A 20,432-nucleotide genomic window follows, 5' to 3' on the forward strand; every position below is an offset into this window, starting at 1 on the left:
CCGTGACTTTAAGGTTTACTAGTTTGCAGGTTTCAATGGATGTATTTTCAGAGCACCCTTCTGCATTGCAGGGGACTGTCTTGTGTATTTACAGCCATTGCAAGTAAAGGTAAATATCAGTAGTTACTAATTCTCAGTACCCAACCAAACCTTGATTAGCTTATCCAGAGGGTTTGATATTTCCAGAAATATCTTCAGATAATCCAGAGCTCCTCAAATGGTTCATCTTTTCAGCAGACCCAAGCAAACCATCTAAAATATATAATAGGTTTTCAGATGGAGCTTGATCAGCCTAGAGAAGGGACTTCAAGATGATAATGCCTTTGTCATCAAGGACTAGGCTTAATGGTCTAGGGAGGTCTCAGTCTTGCATACGGTTACTGATTACTTAAAAAATTACATTTTAAGTTATTCTGTTTAGCATTACAGAGGGACTCTTGGCTAAAAGTAGAGTTTGAATCCAGTTTCACAGGATTGCTTTCTGCTCCATTAACCATAGTGCCAGTCTTTTTCCTTCTTGCAATATTTTCCTGCACTTAATACGTGCTTCTTAACTTCTACTGCAGGATGGAATAAGGCAGGACTTCCAGGTAGCTCTTTTGCACAGTGCTTCTTGCTTGAGCAGGTCCAGCCTGTGTACAGTATAAGTCAGGTACTCCAGGAGAAGGTACAGAAATTGTTTGATAATGTGTATGCATACAGTATTTGTTACACATAAATAACAGAAGTGAACAGAGATTTTGCAATCAACCCCAATTTTGAGTTTTTCAAACTCTTAAGTAATTTCAATCTCAGTCTATTTGCATGGCACATCAGCAGGCCTGGGCTGAGTCATACAGACGTGTGACACTTCAGCTGACAAATAGCATATTGGTAGGGTACTTGCATTTTCAGTCTGGACAAGTCTGCAAGGCTTCTAGGAGATCTTACAGGCATAACGAAATATTCAGGAATCTTGTGTTCCACTTTAGACCCTGCAAGTACAGAATTTTCTGCCCCGTTTCTTTACAGCTCCTCCTTTCTGTGACCTTGTTTTGTCTTCACTTACAATTGCAACCTCTTGTGTCAGAGAACTTGACTGCCCAGCAAACCCTGGCAAATCTGTGTTTTCCGTCACCCTGCCTATCTTGTTCCCTCTTCTTTGTTGTGTAGTTGTTTGCCCAGCGAGAGACAGTTTTTCCTGTCAAAACTGCAGACCTGGTCTGTCTGTCCTTCCTTTCCCCTTCTTCCACTCTACATCTCTTCACCTTCCCAGGCCTTACAGGATTTGATCCTTGTGTGGCCAGTAATATTTTTGCATCTTCTTGTGTAAGCAGTCCTAGTCTTGTCTTCTTTATCTCCTGGCAGGAGACAGTCTCCACTGGCTTTTGTGTTCTCATTTTCCAAGGTATTCCTTTTCCAAGTTTGCTTTCAGATGGGTTACTTTCCTCTTCCGCTGTTCCTGAACTTGGCAGGTAGGACCCGGAGTCAGCACAAGAAACATGATGCCCTATCTCTTAATTTATATCTGTGGAGTCAGATCTGTCACAGCCTGTCAGAGCTTCACGCTGTCACTCTAGAGGAAGCTCACAGATCCAGCATGGGCAAACTGAGACTTTCCTTTTCCCCGGGGAATCCTATCTTCATTACATTTGGGAAGTTTTCCCACAGGGACGGAAAAAACACTTGATTGTTAAGAAAGTCGTGCTTGCTGAGAGAACATTAAACCCCTGGAGATGTTTATGGTATTCAGTGAAAAGGACACGGGGTTTATTTATTTATTTATTTATTTATTTTCAGTAGGCATTGGGTGCAGATGAATGTTGAATTCTCAGTTGAGTGGGAGCCGCCTGGGGGCTTTGTTCCAAGGTGTCAGGAGCGTCAGAATGCTTGGGTGCCTGTAAGCTGTCTCTCCCTTCCGTTTTTGTCATGTACTTCCCTCTCTTTCCTAACCAAGCTCTCAATTTTCTTGTTCTCGTATACAGCAGCCTCCTATAGTCTTGCAGCCGCAGCATTCCTGTTGCGTGTATTTCTGTGATCCTGGTTTCCCAGGTCCTGTGCTTCTGCCCTGACATCTCCACTGGCCAGCGGTTGCAGCGCTGGCAGGACTTGGAGCTAGACTTGCTAATATGCCACATCACCCAACCTTAAAGCATCTTAAGCTCTCTCCTGCTCTATGATTTTTCCAGATTTTTTTTTCTTGGTTAAAGACCAAAGAGGCAGAGGTGCAGCACAGGGACAGACTGAATCCTCCATGGCTGAGCTCTGGTGAAGGTGGCTAGAAAGCAAATGTTTGGTGTGGGGCTCCTCTGCGTTTCTTTTCCTGGGCTCTTAGGTGTTCTCTCCCCTAGTGGGACACCAAATAAAATAAAGAGAAGACAGGGCAGTGGACAAACTGGTGAGCCTGTACTTGGAATGCTTTGCAATGTGATGGCTTTAAAGGTGTCTTTAAAATTAAAACGTTCCCTCCTCCGTTACACTAGGAATTAATTCTTGTGATAAATGCAGTGTCTTGTTTAACTTTCTGAGCAGTGTGTTCTATAGATCTCTTCCAAAAATTTTGTACCTTAATTTTCTTCTTTCCTCTAAGGGTTGTTTTACCGTATAATAAATGTCTGACCCATACTTGTGAAGACATTTTGCTGCTCCACTGCTGACTCTTAGCAAATGTGATAAATCTTTTTAAAGACAAAAGCATGCCTATTCAGGATAATTAATTTCACATGACCTGGGATACCTGAAGCTGAAGACGTTTTGGCTGGGATTTTTTTGGTCAGGAGAATTACATAGTTAAATGTGTTAATCATGCAAGAATAGAGATCAAAAAGATTGATTAGGCAATTTTATCTGTCCAAGGAGACATCACCCAAGGTGGTCTTGTAGTTCTTTTCCCAGTTCAGTTTTTGCGGTACAAGCAAGGAAGTAATTGCTTCTTTGTAAAACATTATACGGTCTATACAGTCTACTTGTTCTTGCCATTTTCTACTGCTGAATTAAACTGTAAGATGTGTAACCTCACTCAAAAAAGTAGCCAAAGCTTACTTTAAAAAAAAAAAAAAAGGCATTAGCCTGAGAAACCACCTGGATGGAAAAGAGTCAGTGTTTGTGTGAACTGGCTAATGTTCACACAAGCCTTGAAATGTTTCCCTTTAGTTCACTTTTTGTTTCTTGACTGGATTACTTAGTGCCTCCTCTGAGAATAGGTCAAATAGGATGTGAATTAACCAAGATGCAGGAAAATAAATATTTTCTCTTCTAATAGGTTATGGGATATGGTAAGAATGATGAATTCATATCGTAATAGCAATAATACAAAGCAGTTCCTGATCTCCCCTAGATTTAGATAAAGCATGAGAATTGCCAGTTTTCTGCCTTCCTCTCAACTGCTGTTGGCCTCTGCTCTAAGAACAGCCTGCAGACAGCGTCTCCCTTGCTGGACTTCACAGCCTGCAATAGTGATACAGACTGAAGTCACTGCTGGTTTTGGTTAGTGCTCTGGACTTGAATTAGAGGTTGATTCATGATCTCAGTTGGTTACCCTCCCGGCTGTTGGAGTGTTCGTGTCTGTCAGTTCTTCTCAGCCCCTGTCAGCTGAATTCACTACACTGAAGCAAAGCCATTCCTGTAACTGCTAGTTCCTAATGAGAACAGTAGTCAGCCTGGTCAGCGGGACTTTCTTTTTTTAGGAACCAAGTTACAATGCTGAAGTTTAACTGGCACTTAAAAACAAACAAACAGCAAACCCCCTACAGTGATAAGAAATAGCCACTGTTAGTAATGATATGTAACGGAGCTTAATTGCAAGCTGAGGTTAGTTCTGTTATGTTAAACACCTTCTAGTAACGTAAGGTCATGGAACTGCATTTACAGTAACACTGGGGCAGGGGACGAGGGGGAGGGAAATACCCACAGAGTTCCTGATGACTTGTTTGTTTTGCTGGCTTGGTATGTCTAGTAAGCTTTCCCTCTATCATGTTGTCAATTGAGTATTTCAGGTGTTCTGTGATTTTTTTTTCAGTTTTGTCAGCTTTGGAGTTCCATAAACTTCTGTCCATCGTGTGGTAGAATTAAACTTTACTATATCTCAATGACAGGTCTTTTTTTTCCTTAGTCTGGAGCTTTAAATAGCTATTTAGTTGTTTGTAATTATTATTTTTTTAAGCACTGGTAGCAATATTTAATTACGTCTGTAAGGTGTGCTTTTCCTATGACTAACTTACTTTTTACTTGAATTTATAGTCTTGATACTAGTGTTGTGTACTGATTCCACAACTGCTCAGGCATATGCAGCAAAGAAATAGTAAAGGCAGTAGTAGAGCATACTCAAGGTACATCTGCCAGCTCACAGTACAGCGAGCAGTTGTCTGCTGTTCTGCAACTCCTCCAATGTCAATGGAAGGAGAATGGAAAAAGTGTCACATATTTTAATAAAAATACTTCTGTAAACAATGATTATGGCCTTAAATTAGAAATTGGCAAGATTTATCAGTTCTTATTTGTTGACGTAGTTGTTTACTTTTTGCAATGACCTTTTTGCTTTCTGAATTGTTTCCCACATTGAGTTCCCATGCACTGGTCTCATGATGTAGCAGCACTTGACATGTTTCTTAGTCTGTGTTGGTCATGATAAAGTGTAGCTCTTAGTCCTTGCGTTGTTTGTAACTGAGTTTAAACTGAGTAGGTGATTACTATCAATTCTCTGGGAATGTTCTTGAACTTGACCACATGGCTCATGTTTTTGTTTGTGTCAAACCTGTTCAGTATTTCCCCCTTTTTCCCTGAGAAAGGGGAAGAGAGTCTTTGCAGTTCTACTGCTATTTTGACCTATTTACTAAGCATTTTATTAGACATTAAAAACACTCATCTGTTGTTTTTGTTTTCTAAACCAAAACTATTCTGTCCTTATATAAGCAACATTGAAATATCAGAAGAATCTGGTGGAAAATCGGGATGTCCTGTTCCCTATATACTTTCAGGGTGTTTTGGTGTTTCTGAGGTGGCAGATGACCTGTACAGTGACTGCTCTGAGTAACAAGAACTCATCTGCTTGCAGTGACTAGGCAAGATCGTACATACACTTGTACAAAATGCATTACTTCCCTGGTGACCATCAGCATGCATTACTGTGGAACCGAGAGGACCTTTCATCTTGATTTCCATCTTGCCGCTAGGAGGTTTGAATCAGTGTCATGGAAGAAGATTTGAAATAGAGTTGGCTTATCTTTTACTCCTGAATATCTTTGGCATTCATTTACTGGAAAATGATTCCAATAACATACCCTCTTTCATTATTTTAAAGAACCTGTAAACTCTCTGCTGCAAGTAACTGATGATAAAGAAAAAACCTGCATGTTTCTAGTTAAACAGCTAAGGAAACATTGAAACTTTCTTTACAGTTAATAGCTAACTTTGCATATAATCTCATGTCCAAGAACAATATGCAAAAGCATAAATAGTTGTGATGAAAACTTGCATTTAAAAAAAAACACACAAAATGAGCCTATGTCTTATTGAGAATCTGCGACTCCCATTAATTCACTGTAACTTGACTCAGAACTCAATTTGATACACTTCCTCTTTAGTAATAAAGAGAAAGTTGAGAATGTTATACTGTAAAACAAAAAGTATTCATGGACGACTGCCTTGCAGCTGTGTATGGCTTTAGTGCAACAAACTGTGAATGCTTATGGCTGATCTTTGTAGAGTCAATAGTATTGGATGACTCTTTAAAAAAAATAATTAAAAAATCTGATCCAGATTTTGCTTGTAGCTTCCTTTATTTCCCGGGAACGTTTTCTGGCAAAGAGGAGGAGTGATTTCTGCAGTCATGTTGGCTGGCCTAGACTAGCTTTCTTTGTATCTCCCTTGCACAGCAAGTAATGCTAGATGCGTGCAAGGAAGTGTGAGTCACGGTCTTAAACCCGATCCAGGCCGAGAGGCTGAAAGACGGCCAGTGGGTATATGAGGGTTGCTGCATCGGGTGCTTCTCCCCAGGTGGGGCGGTGCTCTCGCTGGAACGTGCAAAGCTGAAGCCCGTGCTGACTGGCCTCACCACTGACAGTCTGGTCTCCAGCTCAGAGGTCAATGAGCAGAGGTAGCTGCTGCCTGAGGCACAGAATCATTCAGGTTGGAAAAAACCTTTTAAGATCATCAAGTCCAACCATTACCTAACATAACCACCCTGTCCCTAAGCACCACATCCACGTGTCTCTTAAATACCTCCAGGGATGGTGACTTCATCGCTTCCCTGGGCAGCCTGTTCCGATGCCTAATCACCCTTCCTGAGAAGAAATTCTTCCTGATACACGGTCTAAACCTCCCCTGGCACAAATTGAAGATGTTTACTCGAGTCTTACTACTTTTCACCTGAGAAAAGAGACCAACACCCAGTTCACTGCAGCCTCCCTCCTTCAGGTAGCTGAAGACAGCAGTGAGGTCTCCCCCCCCCCCCCCCCCCTTTTCTCCAGCTTCCACTCAGCCTCCTTTTCTCCAAATCTTATGAGTAAATAAAATGCATTTTTTTTTTTGCTGTAAATACCTAGCAGAATTTCTTTGTGTCCCCCTTGCCTTGTGACAGGGCAAGGGCTGGCACCAAAAGCACTACCAAAACTCAATGTATGGGGGTGGGCTGTTTCTGATCCTTGTTCGTGAATCCTGTGGTGGTTAACTTGTGTTGCCACACCAAGGTTAGAGCAGCTCAGCACAATTAGACCTGTCCACAGATTACCTGCAGTCTCTAGTTCTTTATTTCTTTTGCTTTCCTTCCTATTGCTCTGCCTTACTTTCTCTTCCCTCTTCCTCTTTTCCTTATGCCAATCCCTGTTAAATGAATCAGCTCCTATCCTGCTGCCAGTTTAAAGCATTTGGGAACCAATGGGGCCTTTTCTTAAGTCTGTTAATTATGTTCTTTTGTCTGTCTTAGAAGCCCTTGTCTCTTTTGTAGAAACTCTGCGCCTGCAGCTTTGCTGGCAAAGCCCTCTCAGGCTGTGAAGGAGGTTTCTGCCAGCTTTCTTTTTTTTTTTTTTTTTTTTGCTGTCACAGCAAACGTAAGCTGAGCTGAGAAAAACTACCTTCTGTTAACTGATACAAGTGCTTGGTGAGGGGGGTGTGAATGTTTTACACCCTGAACTGGCACAGTTCTTCTGGTACACAGTGTGTCCCTGCCTGTCCTTTATACTATCTTACTGGTGTAAGCTGGACCCTGTTTTGTCTTTGAGAAAGGGCCCATTATCTGCCCTGTGTTTGTACAGTGCTTAGCTCAGTGTAGGCTGGCCCTTAAGCACTTACCAACACAACCGTGACTAGCAATTTGCCCTTGCTTGAGGGCTTAATACGGTTTGTCACTGTCAGTCTTAAAATGCACGAACTTAGATTTCTTCATTTGTTGTGCTTGGTGATGGAGTGCCGCTCCTCGTGGCACACTGGCAGAGGTTGAACTGCCTTCTGCTTGTGTTGTCTTTAAGTAAAAAGTGAGTGAAATACTCTGAAAAGGAGAAATTTAGATTGGCTTAGCATACCATGGACTCTACGGAGAGATGCTTTTTATCTAATTCAGTGTGTGTGTGTGTATGCTTACATATCTGCGCATCCATCTTTCTCTAGAAGGCCAGACCTCGTTCTGGAGGTGCAGAGTCGGGGCTGTGGGCAGGGACGGGGGGAGAAGCAGCCCACGGAGCGCAGGGCCTTACCCTGCAGGCTGGGAGAGGGCTTCTGCCCGGCCCTGCTGCCCGTGCTGTGGTGGCAGCAGCACACCGGCCTGCCCAGCACGCAGCTGGCAGCAGGGCCCCGCGCTGCACCTCACCTCAGCCTGGTGTGGACGGTGCTGCCTGCGTGGGGCCCTCCAGTGCCCCGTGGGCTGTGGTGGTTTCACGCCACGGGCAGCTCAGCCCCGCTGCACCATGCTCTCAGTCCCCGTCTTCAATGGAATGGGGAGAAAATACGGCTTGGGAAAAACAGGCTGATGGGTTGAGATATGGACTACTGAACAGTTAGTGTCATGGACAAAACACATTCAGCGTAGGGATATATTAATATAACTTATTTGCAGCCGCTAACAGACCAGAGCAATGGGAACTAAAAGTGAGCTAGAACCACCTTCCTGCTACCGTCCACCCTCTCCTACCTTCTTCCCCCACCCCAAACAGTGCAGGAGAATGGGGGCTGCGCTCAGTCCCTAACGCTGCTTCGTCTCCACCGCTCCCTCACAGTCCCTCCCTGCCCCTGCTCCCCGTGGGGTCCCTCCCACGGGATGCCGTCCTGCCCGAACTGAGCCTGCGGGGGCTGCCCATAGGCAGCAGCTCTTCAGGAACTGCTCCCACACGGCTCCGTACCACGGGGTCCATCCCCCAGGAGCAAACTGCTCCAGCACGGGTCCCCCACGGGCGGCAGCTCCCCCCAGACCCCCTGCTCCTGCGTGTGCTGCAGTGCTGCAGTGGAGGTGGTGATGGGCCATGGGGTGGGTGCTACGGCTCCCTCCTAGCCAACTGCAGTCACCTGTACTTGCAGGAGGGTTACCTATGGGCTGAATTCGTTCCCATAGAGAATATTTTGCTAGACTTAATCCATTAAATAAGTAGGCTTTTAATGTTGCCGTGTCTTTTTGTTCTGAGGATAGTGGATACTTTAACAATCCAGGAAGGAGTAGTTTAGATTGCAGAAATAATTTAATACTCTTCTGCTGACTCTTTAAATTGACCAAAAGAAGTGGTGCTCTGATGGCCAGGGATGAAAAAATCATTCTCGTGAGAAAGTGAATCTGGATTATTTCCACTATCACAGCGGGGGTGCATTGCATGGGGCTGGAATGTACCGCTACCTGCTAAACGAATGGCTGAGAGCAGCAAGTTACTCATTTTACTTTCATGGGTGTGAAGGGAGAGGATGGGAAAGGAAGAAAGGTGTATACTCTCAGCGTCCTTATTACACTGTAGTAAATGAGGCATCTTTCCACTTTTTCAGCAGATCCTTTTTCCTTCCCCCCCCCCCCCTCCCCCCCACCCCTTTTAACTTCTGGACCTAAGGCAACGAACTTACTGAGGATATATATAAGTACAGCATTCTCAGTTTTGGTGTTTTTCATTTGTGTGTGTTATACACGAATGCGTTGCTTTAGTTGTGTTTAACAGTCTGTTATATGAAAAGATGCCTGGTTTAGGAGTCAAGTGCAGAGCCCGGCTTTATTGCTCTGAGTATGTAGGTAGGGTATTTAAACACTTTCTGTAATTTAGAGAATTAAAAATAACAAGCTATAAGCTTAAGTGTAATAGCAGCTGGATAATCTGTTGCCAAGGGGAAGAAGTCTATAGGTGCTTGCAGTGGAAGCAGTCCGAATTCCTTGCTGCCTCGTGACTGTGCTGTGCTTTCACACAGCCTGGTCATGCTAGGCTGTGTGTAGACACTTTATAGCTAGCAGGCATTTGCTTTTACAACCAGCGTCTGAGTGGTATTGCATCCAGTCAGCCCTCTGCTAGCTCCTTCTGTCTGCTCTCCTGGACGCTTAGCGGCTGGCTTTTAGAACCTTCTGTGAGGTGATGCAAACCAAATTTCAACTAAGTGTCGCTGTCATCCTGCTCCTGTGGATCACCTCCTCCCATTACACACCATAAACTGCACAAGAGGTTTCCCTGGATATACTCTAGTGTATGCCAGCCCTCGTGCTCCAGCATGCTTTAAAGGTTTGGTTGAGTTGCTATGCAGAAGCAAAGCATCCGAGAAGTGCATGCGTTCGGGTAAAAGCCTCGTCCCTTCCTGTGCTAGGAAGGCTGTGGCTGAGCTCAGGCAGTGGCAATAGGTGACAGCAGAATGTTATCGCTGGCATGTAGTGAATGCTCCTACTCGGTGTCAGTCTGCCAGCTACATATCTTTCTACAGCCTTTACTTAAGTACGTGTAAGTGTATATATACACATTTTGTAGGCAAGACTGAAGTAATTGGAGAATAAATTTGTCAGGAAAATTCATTGGGAAACTAATTTAGCTTTGAAAATGGGCTAGTATCTGTGTATGTTATCTAAGGGACCTAGTTGTGTGGCCATCCTTTCTACTATTAGTTTAGGTGGTTTACACTATGGGTGATCGAGGTGTGTTTCTGTACAGGAGGTCAGTAAGTGGTTCTGCAGCTATTCAGCTCTGGTTTCGTGTGCATAGTTTCAGTAGTATCAAACCCAATTAAATTGGACCTTTATGAACTTTTGGGGAAAACAGGTATTTCCACAGAAAATGGAGTTCAGTGGGGAGTTGAGCTCCTTTGCTTCCTTTTATTTTATTTTATTTATTTTATTTTATTTTATTTTATTTTATTTTTTGTAATTTATTAGCCAGCATTTGGTAATCAGTAATGGATGTCAGAGCAGGAGGAGATGAATGAAGGTACAGATCTATATCATCTAATTTGTGTCTTGTCAGGTGGACTTTTGACAGCCTTCTTTCTGAAGAGCAACGTTGTATAAACAAGGTGATAGGAAAAAAAGGAAATGTTAGAGTTTTAGGTACTTTTTAGAAAATATTATTCTCAAATTGGCCTTTCAAAGGGACAATGAAAGCAGCAGCTTAATTGATCTCCTGGCAATCAGTAGATGAATATTAAAAAGTAATTGCACTTAGCTGCTGACTGCCTTTGCCTTCTTTTTTATCCCCCCCCCCATCACCTCTAGTCTAAAATCAGAGAATTTGTCCCAACAGTTTTTTTCTGAAAAGCCCTGTTTTCCTACACCCGTAGATTTAGTCAGACCAAAACATTCTTTTGCAAGTGATTCATCAGACTTGCTAGGTTTTGTCCTCTGCCATCCTTGCATGTTAAAGCATCTGTCCAGTGTGGGCTAGGATATGTTTATTTAGTTTCTTAGTAATAGGCTGGTGAAACACAAAAACAGAGATGGGGAGAAGAACAAGAAAAGGAGAAAGAAGAGAGGCCTTCCTGATCACTGTCACAGTCCCTTGAGTTTTAGTTTGTTAAGTAATAAATAACAGTGAATTGGAAGATAAAAAGGGAAAAGTGCCATTTTCGGGGGTGTTCTGCTTACACATTGTTTTTATTACCACTTTTGTTTGTTTGTTCTGCAGAGTGGGACACCCCCAGTCAAGGACATGTTCACAGATCTGAAGGATGGAAGGAAGCTTTTGGACCTTTTGGAAGGTCTGACAGGGAAACCTCTGGTAAGAGAAATGTTATATGAGTTGCATTCATATCAAAACAAAAGCTGTCTTGTGTTTTTTGATTTTAAAAATGTTTGTGCTGTGTAATCTGACATGCGGTCTGCAGTTCTAGTGGAATTTCAGGGAGATTGACTCATGGAGGATGGGGTCAGGCTGGAGCTAATTGTGTAATTGTTTCTTTTGAGGCTTAAGATGCTGTTTAGCAAAGCATGTAAAGCCAGTAGTGTTACTCACACAGTATATATTTTTTTTTAATAGAGATATTCTAAAGGTCTGTTTCTGGATGATCCAGAAGAGTGGCTTTTAGCTGGATACCTGCAGACTTTTTCTAATATGCTCATGAAAAAAATTAAACAAAAAATCAAGATGCAGTAGGCGAAACAAGCCTGCATCTCCATTGGAAAAGTCCTTTGTGATCCTACAGATAGCAAGGGGCTGAAAAACTATTCAGGGCTTGTTCAGGTTTGAGAAAATGCTTGCAGGGCTGAAACCTCTTCCCCTGCGAACATCGGTGCCTTTTCAGTCAGATAGATGAGGCATAGTGAAACCTGTGCCATCGCTTGGAACTAAATTCTTGATTTCACTTTTTATAAAAAAATCTCAAGTTGATTTATTGCCTTTAACAGGAAATCTTTAGTCATTTAAATTTTTGTAAGCTTGCCTTATTTTTCTGAACAGATGCGTTTCACTAGTTCTTCTAACGATTTGGAGGTCTGATTTGAAATCTATTGGAGAGAACAGGAGTTTTTTGCTTTCTGATTTTGTTGATTACTGTGTTCCAAGGTCAGCTCCATGCTCTTGCAGTTTGATCATTTTCTGCTCCAGGAATTAAATTTTGGCGATTAATGGCAAACGGAGAGGCAGGTATTGTCAGGAGTTGCAGTATTTTTTGTTTTTCTCGTCATGATATTAAAAGGAAGAGAAAGTCAGGAAGTATAACTTCTTCCCAGTGTGCAAAGATTTAGCAGGCTTTCAGTGCCAGAAAAATCAATTGCTGCTTGTTCCCTCTTGGGAGCTAAAAAATTTCAACTACTCTGGCAAACATTCAAAACCCTCAGATTTTCCCCGGGAACTCCCACTTTGCTGTTGTATTGCCAGTACCTAACTCTGCAGATGTTGGGAATAAAAACTCTGGACTTGCTTAAGGTAAACCGAAGCATACTTTGAATCCAAGACTTGTCCTGTACCTCAGATTGAGGAATATTGTTCTGACCAGTTTTCATTTTGATATTTATTTTGAAATTCTTGTGGGTAATCTTGTTTGGGTTTGTTCCTATTAAAAAAAAAAAAAAGGAAAAGTAAGACAAATTTCCTATTGTTTACTCACTTATTTTGCTTTGATCAGTCAAGTTTGTTCTGATATAAACAGATTGTACACTTTTATTTCCAGCCTAAAGAACGAGGTTCTACAAGAGTACATGCCTTAAATAATGTCAACCGAGTGCTGCAAGTCTTGCATCAAAACAACGTGAGCATGTTTTTCCACAACTGTTTTTGATATACTCTTTAATTTATTCCTGTTTGTAAATGAGTTCAAAATGCAGAGGATAAAGATTTTGGCACCTAGAATCCAAGTTCAGCAGGAATAGATAAACTGTTCTGAGTTTTCTTTATCCAGTGTAGTATTTCAGTGTCTGGCAGCTTTGTGAAATCTTAAAATGTTAACTTAATACTAAGATAACTAAACTCTGTTTTGCTAAGATGTGTTCAGTTCCATAAACAAGGCTGACTTGAAACCCTGCTATGCATAGCTCATGAACATGGCAGGACAAATGGCTAATTTCCAGTGAAGATGCATAACTTGTATGTAAATCTGTAAGGGTATGAGAGGCTTTGTGTCTTTGTGTTTCCTTGTCCTGCTCTCAAAATCCTTGAGGATCTTTCCAGTGACATCTGTTATCCCTGTGCCAAATTGTTCTTGAGCGTTCCTAACTTTGACCTTTGCTAATTGATCAGGAAAAACAAGCAAATAAAAAGAACCAACCACCGTTCTTTAAGAAAAATGAGAGTAATAGTTGTTTATCTTATTTTTTGTTCTTTCTGCCTGGAAACTAACAGTGCTGTAGCAAAATTATTTTATTTTTCCCCTGGATAACAAATCCTGATAAGCATAGTTCTCTATAATTAGAATTTCTATTTGCAAATGTCAAGGCACTGAAATAGTTTAATAACAACATTCTGGCAACGAAATACATCTAATGCAAAAAGGCACTGACATATTTATGTAAACTGCTGATTGAAGAGTGATACAAACATGCTGTATAATGCTGCACTTTCCCCTCCACGTTGGTGGACTAGTGTCATATTTCTAGGAAGCAGCCAGAGTTTAGTGGTGGGTTGTTTCTCTTCTGTGAGGTACTGTAAATATTGATTTTTTTTTTCTGAGGGTAAGTAATGTGTCTCTCCAGCTTGAAATTGATTTATTTTATGAAGATAATAAATGAAATGATATTGAGTTACAATAATTAATTAATTCTTCCTTAAGCTGGCAGGATCAGGATTTCTAGAAATAAACAGATGGTCTTAGTTAACTGAAGGTTATTAAGGTCAGGTGTATGACTTATGCCTACTGCTTAACTTCGTTAGGAAGTATGTGTGCGTGTGAGAAGACACACGACACACAGTCAGCTTCCTTTTGTTGGTTGTCTGCTCAAGTCTAAGTACTCCACTCACCACCTAATGGATTGCTGGCTGGCTGCTGAAAACAGCGGCTTAATTCAGAATCATTAAAATACAAAAGTGGGCATGTGGAGTCTTTCATGTATGGTGTAGGTTGCAAGGGGAATACAGTACTTAACAGTAATAATAATACTTGTGATTAAGATTTTTTTTTGTGTTACCCATTCTCAGGAATGTTTCTCTTCTATTGCAGGTGAAAAAAGCTCTTGTAATGTAATTGCTTTATTTTTGTGCCCCTGACCTTTTGTCTTGCTTTCCGCTCCTTATGTTCTACAGTGGTTTACAGTGAGTTGTTTAATGCTGTGCACTGCTGACTCTTTTGACCTGTTTTGGCCTGTTTAATTTACAGTTGCCTTTAGAAAGTACATGCCCGGCATTTGCAAAGAGCATTACATTAAGATTCTATTCCAGCTGCTGTGAAAATTAGGAGAGGACAACCCACAAATCCAAACTTCCTTAGTACTTTGAAGTATAATTTGTGGTTCCATGTTAATCTCAGCAACAGAGTTTTGATTTGATTTTTTTTCTAATTGAAAGCTATGGGGAACTGGAAATTGCCTAGATGATATCTGAAAGCAATGAGGTTACAAGCACATTTTGCAAAATTCAAGCTATTCACGATTGTGTGATAAGAGGAAAAATACAGAATGCCATTATGTTCTTACATACCAGGGATGCCCTCTAAAACAAAACGAAACTTTGTGTTTGTTCTCGTCTACTCTGGGACAAATCCCCTGACAGCCAGAGGATGGGCTCAGTTACTGAATTGTCCCTGTTGTTGAATTGCTAGCCAGCTCCTTGGTGCAGGTTTTGTCAATATGAACAGTGACAGTCCCAGATACGGTGCTTAGGGTTAGCGCAGGCTAGGAACTATTTCTGGTGGGCACTGTGGGTAACACTGCTTTGTTCTGGAGCAGGGGTGAGCAAGGGAGAGGAAGGTTTCACCACAGAGGTGAAGCACACAGTACTCCTGGGGCTGGAGGATGGCTCCTGGCTGAGGATATTTGCAAGAATGAGCCCCACTTTCTGCACTGTATGGCAGTGCGTTGCAGTATGTGAACGTACACCCCAGGAGGTATTTCTCTCATCTGCCACAGGGGTTCCTACTCCATTTCTGTAGGCCACGGTGGTGATCAGTGCAGTGTACTGCTGTTGGCTTCCTCCAAAAGCAGGTTCAGAGTTGGTGCCTCTTTCTCTGAAACCTCTGAACGGAGAGTAGGTGCCCGGATTCAGACTCTGAAGTAGCAGTGAGCGAGTGTCCGGTGGTGTGCTCTGGGCTTCTCTTCTCCTGAGTGCTGCATACTTGATGCTGGAGTGGGTAGCCTCTTGTGCCCTTCCATGTGCTGATGTAATCATCTCCCTGCCTCTCTTCCATGTTTTTATGTTTATAGCATTCTCAGTCATAATGCCACCGAGTTTAGATGGGGTCCTATGCATACAGGAAACTTGAACATTTTATTTTTCCCTTTAATTTTAGGTTTCCATATATAAACTTCTCCCATTTGGATGCTGGTTCATGCAAAGGACAAACCTGTTTCTAATTGAGGAGTTAAAGTGTTTTTTTTAGAAGCAGGACTGCTTCTTAACTTTTTTTTTTTTTAAAGCTCCTTCACATTTGCATATCTATTGCTCAGTTTTATTTGCTGGCATGTATGGTATGTTAGAGGAGAGGATAAAACTCTTCCAAATGAACGTCTTTGTTGGTGCCATCTTTTGGTGTCTTGTTTAAGCAGTTGTCATGACAAGCTGAGATAGAACCAGAGATGACAGAGTATTGTCTCTTTCTTCCTGCTGGTTATTTCAGAACACTTGATAACATGGCTGGACAGCCAGGGATAGGGGATGGGGTTGCACCTTGGAGCTTTGGTAACACTGTTTGATACAGAGTTGGTCTGACCTCTCCAGGTGGAGCTGGTGAATATCGGAGGAACTGACATCGTTGATGGAAATCACAAGCTGACACTGGGGTTGCTGTGGAGCATTATCTTGCACTGGCAGGTGAGGAGGCTGCTGTGAGATCTCTTCCTTTCCAGGAATCATGCGCATCTATCTTTAGGGATTCTCACAAACTTTTCTGGGGTTTTGGCAGAAGAAAATAACTGCTTCTATTCTGGGCTGGTAAATAAAGGCAGGCCAGTGTTTGGTTTCCGACCTCTGTCTGTTGGCTGCCTCCCACAGCACACGTTCTCATATGTGCTAAGTTGTACTCAGTCACTCAGTTCAGTTCCTAGGGCTGTTGCAGAGGCTTTTCAGGCTAAGCATTGTGTTTATATTCCTTCCTCAATACTTATGCGCTCCTGTTTGCAGACGTTTTTCTACTATCCTGGTAGCTGTGTTGGGTTTGCATCTTTATTTGCTGCTCTGTAGGTTTGTTTCTCAGCCACATAGATTGAATTGCTCCTGGCTTATCCACATACCTGAGAGGATCACGGAATTCGCTTGGAGGAACTGCAGCAGATGCTTGTACATAGCACATCAAACAGCAAACTTCCTGTGTTGGCTGAGCAGTTGTCCTGTTCTTGCCAAAAACCTCTGCAAAGTTGTATTTTTGGGGTTTGCTTATTAGTGGAACCCTAGCACAAGGCAGTGAGAAATATTATAGTCCACGCTGAGTGCCAGCAGCACTGTGGAGTGGGGGGAGGGCTGTAAGGCAGGGGTAACTTCTCGTTTATTACGTATGCATTACTGGTTCTTGTAATCAGCAGAGTGTAAAGATGGCCTGAAGGCTCCTATTCCTCCATTTCATGTAAGGAGTTAGAGCTTGACGCCTACCTTTTCACAGAAAAGACCCTTGCCTGATTTGTGAACTAGTGTGGTTCAAAGGTTTTGTTAAGCAGGAAAAGATGAGAACGTGTCTATACGGAGTAGTTGCTGCTGTCTTGCAGGTGAAGGATGTGATGAAGAACATCATGTCAGATTTGCAGCAGACTAACAGCGAGAAGATCCTGCTGAGCTGGGTTCGGCAGTCCTCGAGACCTTACAGTCAAGTCAATGTCCTGAACTTCACGACGAGCTGGGCAGATGGGCTTGCTTTTAATGCTGTCATCCACAGACACAGGTAAGTGACATAGCTCCCCTCAGACCTAGAGAAGTAAGCAGCTTTTTTCCCCTCATGTCTTCATGCTTGAGCATTTGACAGCTTCTAGCCTGTTTCAGTAGTTTGCTGTTGTGATAACAGTAACAACTCGGAGTTACTGCCAGAGCCTTGCAAAGGATGGAGCCAAGGCAGCAGTGTAACTGTTCTCACATGCACACTGGCTGTGTGGATTTACAGCCCTCTTAAGTATCTACTATATAGAGAGTATGCTGAATGGGTGTCTGTAGGGGAGGGTTGATTACTTCCCTTCCCCTGCACTTTCTTCATGCTGGCTTCCCTCCCCTGCAAAGGGAAAAAACTCCTCAGTTTGCCATATCCCTTCAGTTGGAAGATACAGAAGCTTCAAAATGAAGGAATGAGAAAGACAGGCTCAGTAGCTCTTCTTAGATTTTGTATACATTACTTGAGAGATTGTGTATTCAGTTCTTTCAGGAGAGCGCATTTTTGCATTCACTGAGTAGAAGAACTAAGGGATAATGGAATGCTTCAGGTGTCTGTCGTATATTTATTAGTTTGTTCATTATACTTTATAAAAAACGTTATTTAAAGCATCTTTCTGCAGAATCTCTTGTGTTCTTTTTGATTTTGGAGAACTTCTTGGTAGTCTAAAGAAATGTTTGTTACAGACTCTTATGAAACTTGCATATCTGTGTGTGTGTGAGATCTGCTTCTGGGCAATCGATTCTAGTCTGGTGTATCTTAAATGAAGTCAGCTCATTCTTTGTGCAAGGGTTGGCTGTTCTTTATCATAAATAACCGTTCCAGTGTGGTAATGCTATGATATTTCCTCCTGGCCGCCAGGTATCTGTCATGGCAAATACTTTACAAACACCTGAATATTTATACTCTGCAGATATTAAGCAGTCACAAAAGCATTTGTTGACTTGGAGCCTGCTGTTCTCTGCTCTCTGGCCTGTGCTGACTGAACTAACAGGCTCTGTTGCAGGCTTGCTGCCTTCAGCCTGGGTCTGGTCTCACATATCTGTGTGCCTGGAGCTGGCTGGTGTTCAGCCTGCATGGATGATGCATGGGGAGCACCTGCACCACAGTGAGGGCTCCTGAGCGATCAGAAGGACTGTTCTGCAAAGGCAGAGAAATACTAGCAAAAGTCTCTGGAGTTTACAGTCAGAAGTATTAACAAGGTGTGAGCTGTACTGGTGGTTTTATCAGTGTAATTGTAGTGGCATGGCTCTGCCACTGAATGGGAAGCTTTGTGACGGAGAGACCACCAGCTCTAGATGCAGGTGAGACCCGCTTTCCCCAGGGTACCAAGAAGGGCAGAGGTAGCAAAATCAGTATCAAGCTGTTTGTTGTCCTTCTGCCCTGTGACTATCTGCCTGGGCTTTGTGGGATCTGAAGTCTGTGAGCTCTGCCCTTCCCAGAGCACTGCTATGTGGCAAAAGCCCCTGCTGAAACCTCTGAGTAACTGTGCTTTTTTCTGGCTTCATAAAATTTCTCACAGTTACCTGACTCTGCTGATCTCTCTGAGCCTGTTATTCCCCCATCCTGGGCGCCTAGCAGCTGCCAGTGCTTCAAAACTCAGCTTTGCTGTCCCTGGACGCCAGTCCTTCAGCCAATGAAGCGCCATTTTCCCCACATCTGAGAAATCTTGAGCTGGCTTTAAATTTAGGCTGGATTTGAAAGAAAAGCTATAAAAGGCTTGCAAGGGACAAGGGGATTGAGGCAGGATGCAGAATTGGTAGGACAGCAAAGCTATGTAGCTTACCTTGACTGATACTGCTCCCCTGCCTAAAGGGTATTGCCAGTGTTGTGGTTTTTACTTAGCTTCGTCCTATGACACTTAATATAGGGGCGTTTTTGTGGATCTCATTAAGAGGTTCAGTAGCTCACTTTTGTCTGTATGTGTCTATGAACAATTGCTAACTGCGTTACCTCTTGGCTATAACTTTGTAAGGCTGGCAGTACTTAAAATTATATGAGGGAATCGAACATGTAACATTTTATTGTGTTAGTTTCTTTCATTTCCTGATATTAGCCTAGTTCTTCTTTGAATTGAATTCTGTTCTTTGGTACAGTTTAGAAGTCTCTTCTAAAACTTTATGTGAATCTGCGTGGTTATCCTTGTCGCTTTTCTTGCATCGAGGTACAGTATTCCATAAGCTCATATCAGGATCTTTGCATATTTTCCCCTGCTCTAGCCTTTCTTTGGCTTTTTGCTTCTCAGACCCTGCTGGTTTATGGCCTTCCTGTTTCACAAAGTGTAATGATTCAACAGATGTTAAAAGGATACTCACAGGTCAATTTACAGCTGAATTAAGCTTTAAAGAATCAAAGGCAGGCCCATCTCTTCCTCCCCAAGTTCTATAAAACACGGGATCAATAAGTGTTTTAATGAGAAGCCACTACTAGAGGGGAATGGAAAGTATTTTAATGGTTTGTAGTTTTACAGCTGTGCTGCTGCAGCGCTTGGCTGTTCATGCCCTGTAGGTATAGATACCACGAGGAGGGGGCCCTCTTTGCTGATCCTTTTTTCTACCCCAAGAGCTAAGGGCTCTTTCCCCCCTAGACCTGCCGGTAGGTTTTAGCATGCACAGCTGTGCTGAAGATTTGGTTTGTTAAATGCTAATGCAAGATGAAGGCTGCTGGCACTGTCAATCGATCGGCTCCTTGGTCTGATTCACGTCATGACTCTCATGAGTCCTTGTGATTTTTTTCTTTTTTTAAACCAGGGGAAGGGCCACGTGGCAGGGTGAGTGAGCAAGGGGTGTGGAGACTGCTGGAGACAGGGGTGTGGAGACACCCCTGGTCTGGGGTGGTCACCGAGCCACCTCACAAGTTTGGAATGAGGCTTTCTAGGAAGAGAGTGGCTCTTGATTACCCAGCAGAACCAGACACAAAAATCATGCAATAATAATGCTGTAGAAGAACCAATTGAAGAAAAATGGTTCTGGAACAAATTTTAAATACAGGGTTTATTTATTTTCTTGTCAGTAGCATTTAATCTCCCGTTGCAGTCAAGTAGTATGTATAGAATGGAAGGTGGATGGCACTGCAGACATGCAGTCAATTAATTGATTTGTGGTTTTCACATTCTCATTAGGAATATTTTTGTCTGTCTTTTGTATTTGCTTATATGTGCTTATATTTGTACTTTATATGTACCTGTGTGTTTATATAACTTAGGTAGCTCCCTTCATATCCATAACTTCAAATTCTGAATGGTATAGAATTTTTTCTTTAAATTAAATTTAGTATTTTCTCTTTTGTATTTTAATTTTAGACCTGAGCTCTTCAGCTGGGATGAAGTTATAAAGATGTCCCCAGTTGAGAGACTGGAACATGCTTTCAGCATAGCCAAAAACCACCTGGAAATTGAGAAACTGTTGGATCCTGAAGGTGCGATATAGTTATTCTATTTGATTTTAAACTTTTTGAGCTCTTTTGAAAGAAAATGCTTATATAGACATTTATTATGTATACAAATCCCAGCAGTTTTGTGCAGTGATATCTTGTTTCAATCCCTTACATCTGGGCTTAAAAATAGATAAATTGTAGGGTAAGGG

At 42.4% G+C, this 20,432-nt stretch overlaps 1 protein-coding gene across 5 annotated transcripts in view; it reads left to right on the forward strand.

Annotated features, from left to right (window-relative positions):
• UTRN (utrophin) overlaps positions 1 to 20,432 on the forward strand; it is a 375,635-nt gene that overhangs the window by 60,707 nt on the left and 294,496 nt on the right. For all 5 annotated transcript variants that reach the window (XM_066994161.1, XM_066994162.1, XM_066994163.1 and 2 more), the window contains 5 exons: positions 11,040 to 11,132; positions 12,523 to 12,600; positions 15,717 to 15,809; positions 16,697 to 16,869; positions 20,150 to 20,265. In XM_066994161.1, the coding sequence (XP_066850262.1) occupies positions 11,040 to 11,132; positions 12,523 to 12,600; positions 15,717 to 15,809; positions 16,697 to 16,869; positions 20,150 to 20,265 (553 nt within the window). The remainder of the gene's footprint in view (positions 1 to 11,039; positions 11,133 to 12,522; positions 12,601 to 15,716; positions 15,810 to 16,696; positions 16,870 to 20,149; positions 20,266 to 20,432) is intronic.

This window comes from Anser cygnoides, chromosome 3, assembly GCF_040182565.1.
Source record: "Anser cygnoides isolate HZ-2024a breed goose chromosome 3, Taihu_goose_T2T_genome, whole genome shotgun sequence".
NCBI classification, from domain to species: domain Eukaryota; kingdom Metazoa; phylum Chordata; class Aves; order Anseriformes; family Anatidae; genus Anser; species Anser cygnoides.